General features: G+C 40.8%; 2 protein-coding genes across 2 annotated transcripts; both read right to left on the bottom strand.

Moving 5' to 3' along the window:
* Positions 1-141: 141 nt before the first annotated feature.
* LOC128218356 (uncharacterized) lies at positions 142-3,496 on the bottom strand. The gene is made up of 3 exons (XM_052926007.1): positions 3,093-3,496; positions 1,721-2,679; positions 142-1,555 (listed from the first exon to the last, which is right to left on the bottom strand). Exons 1-3 carry the CDS (start codon positions 3,167-3,169, stop codon positions 342-344), a joined length of 2,250 nt encoding a protein of 749 aa, XP_052781967.1. The 5' UTR covers positions 3,170-3,496; the 3' UTR covers positions 142-341.
* A 349-nt stretch (positions 3,497-3,845) lies between these two features.
* On the bottom strand, positions 3,846-11,802 carry LOC128218351 (hepatocyte growth factor receptor-like). Its single transcript, XM_052926000.1, has 9 exons — positions 11,733-11,802; positions 8,394-8,518; positions 7,916-8,080; positions 7,608-7,691; positions 7,084-7,268; positions 6,451-6,560; positions 5,237-5,399; positions 4,852-4,988; positions 3,846-4,653 (listed from the first exon to the last, which is right to left on the bottom strand). The coding sequence occupies exons 2-9, from the start codon at positions 8,452-8,454 to the stop codon at positions 4,509-4,511; spliced, it is 1,050 nt and encodes a 349-aa protein (XP_052781960.1). The 5' UTR covers positions 8,455-8,518; positions 11,733-11,802; the 3' UTR covers positions 3,846-4,508.
* Positions 11,803-12,292: the final 490 nt, after the last annotated feature.

Raw genomic sequence — 12,292 nt, 5'->3', positions numbered from 1 at the left:
ATTGCCGCTGCCTTCTCATTACCCTATGATCATTAACCAGCGGGGGAATTACCCGGGTAATCGGCCATGTATTGGCACTATATACGTCGACAGTCTATAGTTTTACTTATGTTAACCAACTACAGTAAAAGAAAGTAAATATTAAATATAATTCATGTTATATTCCATATTAACGGCCGTATCACAAAACACACGTCCGCACGCAAGCACGTTCACATGAAAATATGGCCCTTTTTAAAGCATTTTTTTCAAACCGCTACAGTTTTCTGTGTTTATTTAAGAGTGTTTTTTTTCAAATGTGAAAAAAAATATCTTTAATTTAAAGTTTTGTAGCAATAGTGTCAAATAGTCTGAAACACAATCACGTTCTCATTGAAGGACACGCGGGTTGGCGGACGCTCACTTGCGTCCTCCGCCTCTTTCAACTTCCGGCGGCGCTCCTCCTCCAGCTGCGCATTCTTCTGTTTGATCTTCCGGCGCTGTTTCGCCTTCAGCTCCAGGCGTCGCTTTGCGGTGTCCGCCGTCGCCGACCGCGTGAAGTTGTCATAGTTAAAATGCATCTTTTTTGCGAGTTTTGGCCAGAGGTCCTTGTCGTGGAGCGCGCTTGCAACCTTCATCCGGTGGATGCTTTCTTCCGGGAAGGGTACATTGCTGATGGCCGAGCCCTCTCGGTACTTGATTAAAGGCGTGTAAGAGTTGTGTTCAGCGTTTATGTCCGTCTCTGCAGTTACCTTACTTAAAGGCGTGCCTTTACGTTTCACATAACCGTCCTCTTCTCCGAGGTTTGCTAACTTAACTCGATTGATCATGTCACTGTCTTTGTCAATATGCGCTACACAAGTATTTGCCTGGTATTTCACGACAACGTCGATTTGATGATCAGTGTCGGCTTTCTGGTTTGGAGTACGGGGAAGCTTTCGTTGGCCTTTACCACGCATTTCCTTTTTATTCCCATGGACTTCTCCAGCCTCTTGTTTCTTTTTTTCAATATCTAACCGTTCAGCTGTCGTCAACATGGCGTTCTTGTGAAGCTCGGTCAGCTCTTCTTCCGGAAGTTCCTTGTACGAGGACGTTCTGGAGACCGAGGGGAATTTCTCACTATCCGTCCTCTTTAGTTTGCCGGCTGTCGGTGCTAGCTCAGAGCTAGGGCGTGACTTTGTGTCAGAGGGCGGACGGAGTCTCGTGGAGGGCGTCTTCAGCCTGTTGATGAAGTCCGTCCGGCGCGCTGCCATGGGCGAAGCGGGTCGTGGTTGCGGTGAGATTTGACGGACGATCACCGGTTCGCCTTCCCGCTGCTCCCCTTCCAGTATGTGTGTCAATGCCACTCTTCTCTCCTCTTCTTGTCGCTTATATTCCTTGTATTCACGCAGAATAGCAGACGTAGAACGCTTTTGGTCGAACGTGGGCAGTGGGTGTTCCGCTAGCTTCAACCGGTTGCGTTCCTTGGCTAGCTCCACAACTTCCTGTCGATGGTTCGAGTGGGACCAGTGGTCTCTCACGAAAGAAATCTCCGCATCCAGTAACTTCTTAAGGCCTATGGAGTTCTTTGCCGTACCTGTAAATAAATAGTTGACAGTACTCAGAGGATTGTAAAATAACAATAATTTTGTTTAACATTGACATACTTCTTTTTGGAGTTTCGATTTATTTTATATATTTGAACATGATGTGTTCGAAACTTTCAAGTCATGGTCTGTTCCAAAATGATAATCTACTGTACCCGGGAAAATTGTAGATGACCGTGACGGAGTATCGGGGAGAATCCTACGCCAAGCCTCTCTCTTCTCAGATTTATCATCACGTGGCGGAAGTATGTGTTTGCGTCCGCCGAGGGGTGTGGGCGGCAGATTGCGGCGCTGACGCTCATACCGCGCCTCCTCAGCGCGCTTCAGTTGCAATAGATTTTGAGCCATATCCAGGTGAACGGCTTCATGTGGTAGCGGGGAGCTGTTTCCGGTGTAGTTACTCTCGGCATCCAGGTTTGCAGCTGGCGCGGATATCATGCTTTCTTTGTCGTCATCCTGTCTCAAACGGTACTTGATCTCTACGCCCAGTGCGTTCTCTATGTTTGGAAATGTGGTAAATTTCTTTTTGTGGTCATGTTTATTTTCATGCTCTTCCGTTTCGTGTTGCAGTTCCTGGTACGACTTTCCACCCATCATATTGACCCTTGGAGAGAGACCGTCACTGCCATGTTGCGAATCCTTTATCGGAGGTAAATTCAGTTTCAGCTCATCCTTATACGACTCAATCTGTCGGAGTGACCCTAGCGTTCGCGGTCCGACCGCCCTGGCGGACTTCCGCTTCTCTATTTCCTCCGCATACAGCTGAGGATTGTCGGACACCGGCCTCGGCTTTCGATCCTGCTTCTGCGACTTGTAATTCCTTTTGAAACTCTGGTTTTTAGACACGTACTGATAAGCCAGCTGTGCTGTAAAATCCTCACGTAGAGCCTGAAACACGCGCTCTGTGCGCTCCTTGGTAATTTTCTCGTGCTGGATGAGCGTCTTCATCTCTTCCGCGTGCCTGTTCTGAATGTTGTCGTTGCGGACTTTGGTGGCAGTCATGGTGTCCTGGGAGAGGTGCTGCAGCGCATGGTATTGACTCTCCAACCCGTGATAGCCCCGGTACGCCATCGCCATGTGCCGCCGCGAGAGTCGCCCGCCATCAGTGATGTTCCTGAAATCACAAATTGTCAACTGATGATTAAACTATTTAAATACTTTTTTATTTAGTCAACGTCAATTGTTGAACAAATCGTAATCACCAATTACCAATGGCGCCAATTTCTCGAAACTTCTTAAATCCCTTATAATAGGATAGCTAAGCTCACTATTTTTGCTTTTAAATTTATTGCGTAATATTTACATATTAAATAGTTTTCAGACTTAAGATATTCATTATCTTTATGATAATCCAAATAAACTATTTTTCATTTGTCAAAATTAAATTTAAGTATGTGTTTAGGCTAATTGAAATAAACTACTTAAACCTGTTAAGCTTAAGAAGTGTCGAGAAATTAGGGCCAGAATATTAAGTTATTAGCACAAGAAACACAGACTTTATCACAGTTTTAAAATGATCTCAGTTACCGTTTCCGCGCCTCGAGACGGCGATAGACAATCTGCATGTCCACCTCTTTCAGCGCGTTCTCCATACCAGTCAACATCCTGACGCTCGTCGGGTCGCTCGTCCGTAATGCGGTCTTATTGATATCCGTTGATGTAAACGTTTTAACAATATATTTTTCTTAAGAAGTGTATAAATAAGCTTATGAAACTGTAAACTAGTTATAGCCAACGGCGACAAAATTGGATGTTACAACTTTAATCCAATGCATTTCCAGATAATTTTAAAACATTTGAAATGACTTTACTAGGTTTTTCCATACTTTCGGCAGTTAGTTAGAGACAGAATTATAGACTAAACCTAAATCTGAACGTCGTAAAAGGCTTCAAAAAATTCAAAACAAAACACCCTGTAATCACTTCAAATTAGGTAAGTTACAATTTTCTGAACATTTGTTACGTGTTCCCTTCTTTTTATAATCAGATCGTATGTCAAAGACATTTTTGCTATTCACTTTTCAAAATTACATATCACAATAGGTAGTAACATTTGTACACCGATTCGCATTCAGATGCCATGTAATTACTGGGGTAATTAAAGTAATTACAATTGTTAAAAACTCGTTTGCAATAGTGTTTTAATTTCAAAGCACTCGGTTGCTTCGACCATTTGTTGCAGATAATCAATAATGGTTTTTAGTTTTTGTATTTTAACCCCTTTAATATTCATAGCTATACTTTTTAAGAGATGACTAATATACATGAGGGTGCTAAAGTAATGTTTTGATATAAAATGTGAAAAAAATATTTACAATATAAAACATGTATCTATATGTTTGACCATGCGAACAATAATGCACCAGTCAATTGTAACCCCTCCCGCGCCGACAATAATAGCGAGGAATGTGCCATACCTAGGATGTCCCAGGGGTGCGTGGTAAATTGGCGGGGAGTTTACCAGCAGTTTGTCCCCGGGTTTAACCTGGGATTGGCTAGACCGAAAGTCAAAGTCCCCGCCTATATCCCGGACCTTGGGGCCCCGGTTACAATTGATTTGTGCATAACCTACTCATGCCTCATATACATTATAATTTAAATATCATAAACATCCACGTGTTCAGCAGTAACAGCTACTATTATATATATTCTCCAACAAATTACCACAGTTCGGGGGAAAAATCAGTTGAAATTATCAAAGCAGTAATGTCTGATAGAGGCTATAATGATACAATGTCAGACAAAAGGACCTCAGCATTAGTTCGAGTATGCAGTGTTTCCGATGAATACACTTGGATTGAAACTGTAATCAACACTGTAAAACAATGACACAGAAAAGGCTTCATAGTCGAGAATGTAGTTTTGGGCACACTCGCGATTGTCAATGAGGCTGTAGTGTTGGGCCTCACTCGCCGTTGTCAGTGTGGCTATAGCGCTTGGGCCTCACTCGCGGTTGGATTCCCATCTGTGGCACTTCACAGATGCCCGCTCCAGGCGGCGGAGGAGTTCTTGGATGTTTGTTGCCAGTTCCGCGAAGGTAGGGCGTGCTTCTGGTTCCCAAGACCAGCACCGCAACATGATCTGGTACCTGTGGGGAGTGATCGAATCAGGTATACATGACTGGTGTATGGTAGAAACAAATACAAGTGGGTTTTGTAAAATAAGTAAAATAACGTGTCTACTTATTTGCGCCATACAATTGCAATGAGCATTTCATAGCAAAAGCCTTTTTTACAATAGTTCATACTTGAAAACAAACATCCAAAATGTTACATCTAAATTTTACATTTCCTCCGGGCAAAACTCCGTGTTCTCGAGGCGGCGTCCATCCTTGAGAAAACGCATCATGTCCCAATTGTCGACGGTCGGATACGGGCACATGCCGCGTGTCAACAGCTCCCACAGTGTCACACCGAACGACCACTGTAGAATACAAACACTTACAATGGTATATGTAATACGAATCAGTCCCTCTTTATGAAGATTCACAAAAGGCATCTCAGCCGGGCGGCGTTTTCAAAACCTCTTTAAGCAGTAGACAGTTACACTGAAGTAAACTATCACACATCTTTCAAAACACAATATTCTACACGAGCGGTATCGTAGAAAGTATGGTGTTGAGCTGATCATAAAAGCTTACAATAGAAACTATTAACTATTCGAGGCATTACCACGTCTGACTTGGAGCTGAAATGTCCGAATTCGAGGCTCTCCGGGCTCATCCACTTGATCGGAAGTTTAGTTGTCTTGTCACGTGTGCTGTAGTATTCTTTCTCGTACACGTCACGTGACAGGCCGAAGTCGGACACCCGCACCTTCATGTCGTCCCCGACCCTGGGTAAGTCAAGATATGAAATAACTATTATGATACTAGACTGATGTATATGACATCGGAATGACGTAAGATTGAAATATTGAACATTTAATTGTATAAAGCGAAAACAATTAAACAGTGTAATATCCTTTCTGTTGTTTTACAACACAAAAATAAAATTACACCTTATTAAAGATGAAACAAGGTGGAATTTCCTTCAAAATAGATGATATACCTATACATGTATTCGTAATTAACTACATGACAGATGTACCAAGTATCAATGGACAATTGAATTTATTGTATATTTTTCGATCGATAGTGCAAAATGGAATTTATAAATATATCGCTGAAACCACTCTTCCACAGTACGATGGCCGAGTGATAAAGGCGTTTGGCTTAATTTAAACTCACATGTATCAATCACATAGCTTGGACACTGAACTATTGCCCTTTAGTACTTTGATATAGGGTTTAGATAGTAATAATAAAGAAAGTCAATAAATATCCTCTTGTTTTATTAAAAAGATACTTAATAAATACTTATACTTATCAATTGATATATATATATCAAACAGACAATGTGGTCATGCAGAAATCCCCAAAACCACAGGTCAAACAATTGATTACTCGTATACTTTTAACACTGCCAGAAAGGTGAACGACTAAGCGACAAGTAAAACATTTTTTATAGTTCCTGCTTCAAGTCTTACATAATTAGACGAAATGGGCAGACTCAACACTGGAAATAACGACACATCGAAAAGGTTAAAAAAAGAACGAAAAATCTCCCTTAAAATACATTAAATACAGACTGACATGCACACTTGGTGCATGCATTACAAAGGGTAGCTTGAAATATCATCCCCAGCGTCGTGAACGATAAGTTTAAGCATTGTTAGACCACATAATTAACAAATGACAATTTTCACAATATATTTATTTTCATATATGTTTGTCACCATCATCACCAACACCACCACCGCCGAGTTCGTCAAGTTTGTTATAGGAATCGAGTACATTTACACTACCAGCAAAATGTGTGTTGCCAATGCTAGCCTAGGTACGTACATGCAGTTCCTTGCCGCTAGGTCCCTATGCACGAATTTTAGCTGGGCCAGATACTCCATTCCGCTCACAATATCAACACTGAACACTGTCAGGTCCCGGACTGTAGGCTTCTGAAACATTAGGGGAGGGCACCTTGCTACAATCGTCTAATGGGGTTTGATTATCCGCACCTGTTTGTACCAAAGACAGTCTAATTCAATTGGTATGGTGTGCTCAAAGGCAGAAGTTAAAGTGCTGGGGCCGTATTCGCTAACGTCTTGAGTCTGAGTTTGACACTCAATACTCGAGACAGAATACTTCCATTGTATTGTACAATTGGATTTAAAATACATTTAATGGTAATACTGATACTGGTCATAAATGTTGCAAATACCGTGTAAAAGAACAATTATTAACACAGTTTCTGTAAAAGGTAAATGTATTAAAGATAATTCACGACACAAAGTTCCATTTCTAAGTCCGAGTCTCAAACTCAGACTTCAGTCGTTAGTGAATACGCTCCCATAAAGACCGATATTACAGATACGTGACTTCCATGTAGTGATGCATTTTACAAATCTTAGGTTATATGCGGGAAGATTTAAAGACAGATACAACTGTTGCCATCCATTGGTTCAAACTCAGACCTCTCACCCTGTTGACATCCCGGATGTAGGTGAGGAGGTCGCCATTTTCCAGGAAGGGAAGCACGACTAGAGGGAGCCGCTCAATGCCGAAACAGACCCCAATGAGCGTCATTACGTTCGTGTGCTGGAAGTCCTTCATGATCAGCGCCTCCCTCACGAACATCTGCACGTCCAGATCCTGTGGGCTGTTTCCTGTCGACAGATAATGTCGTATATGAAGTTTTACCATGGCTATGGAAACGTAAAGTAGACACCCTTATGTTAACATTATGTTTGGTACCCATTTAACGTTTCCGTAATGAATTGACCACTCAAAGCGTCCAGTTTTTTATTGCATGAGACATCCAAATGGTGACATTATTATATCTTTGGACATATTGGAGTCAATTGTACCCCGTATTTGAAGATAATAAAACATCAAACCTCATATACAAATGGGGCTAAATGCTGTTCAGAACTGTGTTGTCATTCATATGGACTATATATCGAAAGTAAATGAAGTATTTTCATCTATTGCTATAAAGATCTTACTATGCATAGTCTTGGCCGCCACCGCCATTTCTTCTTTTTCTCCAACTGTACGCAGGTAGCCTCTGTACACTCGACCAAAATTTCCTGCAAATAAAACCTCACTCTGGTATAAATATTTTGGTTTGTAATTAACGACCATACTATTAGGTATGCTACTAGCATAATTTGAATAAGTGTAGGTATGCCTCCCGCTTATACAGGCTGTTGCATGGAATAACCATTTCTATTTCTATGTTAATCTGCATGGTTGTTTTGAAGCATATACATGCACTGTGACTACTAAGACACACTTAGATCTGTTAACCCACCTTGCCCCACCATCTCCCCCAGCACGAGGCGGTCGCTATCAATCAGCAGGCCCTTCTCTAGGAGGGTCGCCACCGTGACGTCATCAAGGACTTGCAGTAACGGCGTAGTATCCTTTGAGGCGCCTCCGTCCGCCCCAAGTGGCTGTCCGATACGCCGCTGGTAATCTACAACAATTCATCCTAGACACACTGAGTTTACCCAAAACTTCAATTTAACAACGTGTATTTCGAGAAATGCTCTATACCGTAAGATCTGAAATTAATCAGGGAAACACAAAGCGTAAAGGATGTTAGAGCTTTAGTTAACATGACAAGCTGTAGGTACATGAAGTATGACTCACGTATTACGTTAATGGTGTTACTTTGATTTTCCAGACTCAGTTATAAAACAATATTGTAACAATGCATGACAACATCCTTTGATTAAAATACTAAGGCATGTCTCTGTTCACCCAAATTTTTCCCCGTACCCTCATACCGTTCTGCCTGTTCTGCGCAGACTCGGAAGTTTGGTTCTCAGAGAGTCCCTCCAGGTCCATGATTCCGGCCGTCCCTCTTCGGTACCTTACCTGGTAATGGTTGCCCGTAACCTGCTTATTGGTCCTACATAACGAGGACACTTGCACTTCATCAATGTTGAGCAATACTAAGTAAAATACTTTTACAGACCACCGGGGTCTATGATACCATCCATCACCCGCCAGTACATATAGTCTAATACATGACAATCATACATTGTGAACAATAACAATATAGTAAACAAAGTAGAGGTAAAATGTTAACGATGGCGGTACAGTAATTAATTATGGCAAATAAAACAAATGACAAAATGTGTTTGATAAATGGCTAAGATAGATGAGCAATGTCAGATAAGTGTAATCAATGTCGGTGTATAGATGTGTAATGCAAGATAAGAGTAGATGTGTGATGTCAGATAAGTGTAATCAATGTCGGTGTATATAGATGTGTAATGCCAGATAAGAGTAGATGTGTAATGCCAGATAAGTGTAATCAATGTCGGTGTATAGATGTGTAATGCCAGATAAGAGTAGATGTGTAATGCCAGATAAGTGTAATCAATAAATGTGTATAGATGTGCAATGCCGGATAAGAGTAGACGAGCAATGCCAGATAAGTGTAATAAATATAGGTGTATAGATGTGTAATACCAGATAACAGTAATCAATGGAGGTGTATAGATGTGTAATGCCAGATAACAGTAATCAATGGAGGTGTATAGATGTGTAATGCCAGATAAGAGTAGATGTGTAATGCCAGATAAGAGTGTATGTGTAATGCCAGATAAGTGTAATCAATGTCGGTGTATAGATGTGTAATGCCAGATAAGAGTAGATGTGTAATGCCAGATAAGTGTAATCAATAAATGTGTATAGATGTGCAATGCCGGATAAGAGTAGACGAGCAATGCCAGATAAGTGTAATAAATATAGGTGTATAGATGTGTAATACCAGATAACAGTAATCAATGGAGGTGTATAGATGTGTAATGCCAGATAAGAACAGATGTGTTATGCCAGGTTAGTGTAATCAATGGAGGTGTAAAGATGTGTAATGCCAGATAAGTGTTATCAATGGGGGTGTATAGATGTGATATGCCGGGTTAGAGTTATCAATGAAGTGCATAGATGTGTAATGCCAGATAAGATTTATCAATGGAGGTGTATAGATGTGTAATGCCAGGTAACAGTAATCACTGGAGGTGTATAGATGTGTAATGCCAGATAAGTGTAATAAATAGAGGTGTATAGATGTGTAATGCCAGATAAGAACAGATGTGTAATGCCAGTTAAAAGTAATCAATGGAGGTGTATATATGTGCAATGCCAGATAAGTGTAATCAATGGAGGTGTATAGATGTGTAATGCCAGTTAAGAGTAATCAATGGTGGTGTATAGATGTGTTATACCAGTTTATAGTAATCAATGGAGGTGTATAGATGTGTAATGTCAGATAAGTGCTATCAATGGAAGTGTATAGATGTGTAATGCCAGATAAGTACTATCAATGGTGGTGTTTAGATATGCAATGCCAGATAAGAACATCAAATGAGATGTATATATGTGTAATGCCAGATAAGAACATCAAATGAGGTGTATAGATGTGTAATGCCAGACAAGAGTAGGCGTGCATTGTCAGATAAGTGTAATCCATGGAGGTTTAAAGATGTGTGATACCAGATAAGTGTAATCAATTGAGGTGTATAGATGTGCAATGCCAGATAAGAATAATCAATGGAGGTGTATATATGTGCAATCCAGATAAGAGTAATCAATGGCGGTGTGTAGATATGCAAAGCCAGTTAAGAGTAATCAATGGCGGAGTATAGATGTGTAATGCCAGGTAAGAGTAATCAATGGCGGTGTATAGATGTGTTTTTTTCCGGATAAGAGTAATCAATATAGGTATATAGATGTGCAATGCCAGATAAGAGAAATCAACGGCGGTGTATATATGTGTAATGCCAGGTAAGAGTAATCAATGGCGGTCTATATATGTGCAATGCCAGGTAAGAGTAATCAACGGCGGTGTATAGATGTGTAATGCCAGGTAAGAGTAATCAACGGCGGTGTATAGATGTGCAATGCCAGATAAGAGTAATCAACGGCGGTGTACAGATGTGTAATGCCAGGTAAGAGTAATCAACGGCGGTGTATAGATGTGTAATGCCAGGTAAGAGTAATCAATGGTGGTGTATAGATTTGTAATGCCAGATAAGAGAAATCAATGGAGGTCTATTTATGTGTAATGCCAGATAAGAACATCAAATGAGATGTTTAGATGTGTTATGTCAGATAAGAACATCAACTGAAGTGTATATATGTATAATGCCAGATAAGAGTAGACGAGCATTGTCAGATAAGTGTAATCCATGGAGGTGTATAGATGTGCAATGCCAGATAAGAGTAATCGATGGCGGTGTGTAGATGTGCAATGCCAGATAAGAGTAATCCATGGAGGTGTATAGATGTGCAATGCCAGATAAGAGTAATCGATGGAGGTGTGTAGATGTGCAATGCCAGATAAGAGTAATCGATGGCGGTGTGTAGATGTGCAATGCCAGATAAGAGTAATCGATGGCGGTGTGTAGATGTGCAATGCCAGATAAGAGTAATCAATATAGGTATATAGATGTGCAATGCCAGATAAGAGAAATCAACGGCGGTGTATATATGTGTAATGCCAGGTAAGAGTAATCGATGGCGGTGTGTAGATGTGCAATGCCAGATAAGAGTAATCAATGGCGGTGTATAGATGTGTTATGCCGGATAAGAGTAATCAATATAGGTATATAGATGTGCAATGCCAAATAAGAGAAATCAACGGCGGTGTATATATGTGTAATGCCAGGTAAGAGTAATCAATGGCGGTCTATATATGTGCAATGCTAGATAAGAGTAACAATGGCGGTGTATAGATGTGTAATTCCGGATAAGAGTAATCAATAAGGGTATATAGATGTGCAATGCCAGATAAGAATAATCAATGGTGATGTATAGATTAAAGATGTATAGACATATTTTCAGAGGTGAACATGGACAAGTATAAGCGGTAGATAAACAACTGTAACAGAGGTGGGCAGTGATATATAAATAATAAAGGCAGTATATAAAGACGCGGAATGAAATTTCAGAGATGAAAACTGGCAAAACAGAATAAAACAATAACGTATATCTACCCATTAACGATGACAATACAGAATAGACGTTTAACTACTAAACCTCGGCTTCTTAATTTTACAACTATTAATAAGCGTATGCAGTGATTAGAGACAGAAAAAAGCTAATTCTTTATTTACTTGTAGAATTTGATGGCGAGGCAAATGATGGCGACCACAAGAATGATGCTGCCGAGGGAGCAGCCGGTGATGATGAAAGTATCGAAGTTGGTGGAGGATGTCGTAGTCTGGTAGGCGTTGGACGCCAGCGGTTCCACCCGCACCGTCCCAAGGTCATACTGTCTGTTCCCCACTGTGCCCTAGTGTAGAAAAATAGCGTCGATTCGACTCATTCTATTGAGACATAATGATTGTTTATTTTGTTATTTTAAAAAACCCACACAAAATGAAACGGTAATAATTCAATCAAGAGGGTATGACGGTCGATCATATTCTATTCCGTCTAAACAACGAGGCATCCTGAGTTTGCTGATCGACCTTGAAAGGCAGTATCAGTCCATGGCTTGTCCGGACATCCTCGTGCATGACTCTGCACCACACAGCGGCCTCTGTTATGTGAGTGACGGCGCACTCCGCCGACACTCCGGCCCGGAAGTGGAACTTTTCACGCGGAATACCCACAATATATTTTCCCTGGAACATAAAATTATAAATGTATATTTTTAGTGATGCCATTACTT

Source organism: Mya arenaria, chromosome 14 (assembly GCF_026914265.1).
Source record: "Mya arenaria isolate MELC-2E11 chromosome 14, ASM2691426v1".
NCBI classification, from domain to species: Eukaryota; Metazoa; Mollusca; class Bivalvia; order Myida; family Myidae; genus Mya; species Mya arenaria.
This window is presented reverse-complemented; position numbering and strand designations above follow the sequence as displayed.

Excerpts from the sequence above, each read along its gene's own strand:
- LOC128218356 (XM_052926007.1), bottom strand. The coding sequence starts at position 3,169 with ATGTTGACTGGTATGGAGAACGCGCTGAAAGAGGTGGACATGCAGATT. Across the intron at positions 2,680-3,092 it reads CGTCTCGAGGCGCGGAAACG|GAACATCACTGATGGCGGGC; the intron begins GTAACTGAGATC and ends TTGTGATTTCAG. Across the intron at positions 1,556-1,720 it reads GTCATCTACAATTTTCCCGG|GTACGGCAAAGAACTCCATA; the intron begins GTACAGTAGATT and ends ATTTATTTACAG.
- LOC128218351 (XM_052926000.1), bottom strand. The coding sequence starts at position 8,454 with ATGGACCTGGAGGGACTCTCTGAGAACCAAACTTCCGAGTCTGCGCAG. Across the intron at positions 7,269-7,607 it reads GGCGGCCAAGACTATGCATA|GAAACAGCCCACAGGATCTG; the intron begins GTAAGATCTTTA and ends ATCTGTCGACAG. Across the intron at positions 5,400-6,450 it reads CTAGCGGCAAGGAACTGCAT|GGTCGGGGACGACATGAAGG; the intron begins GTACGTACCTAG and ends TGACTTACCCAG.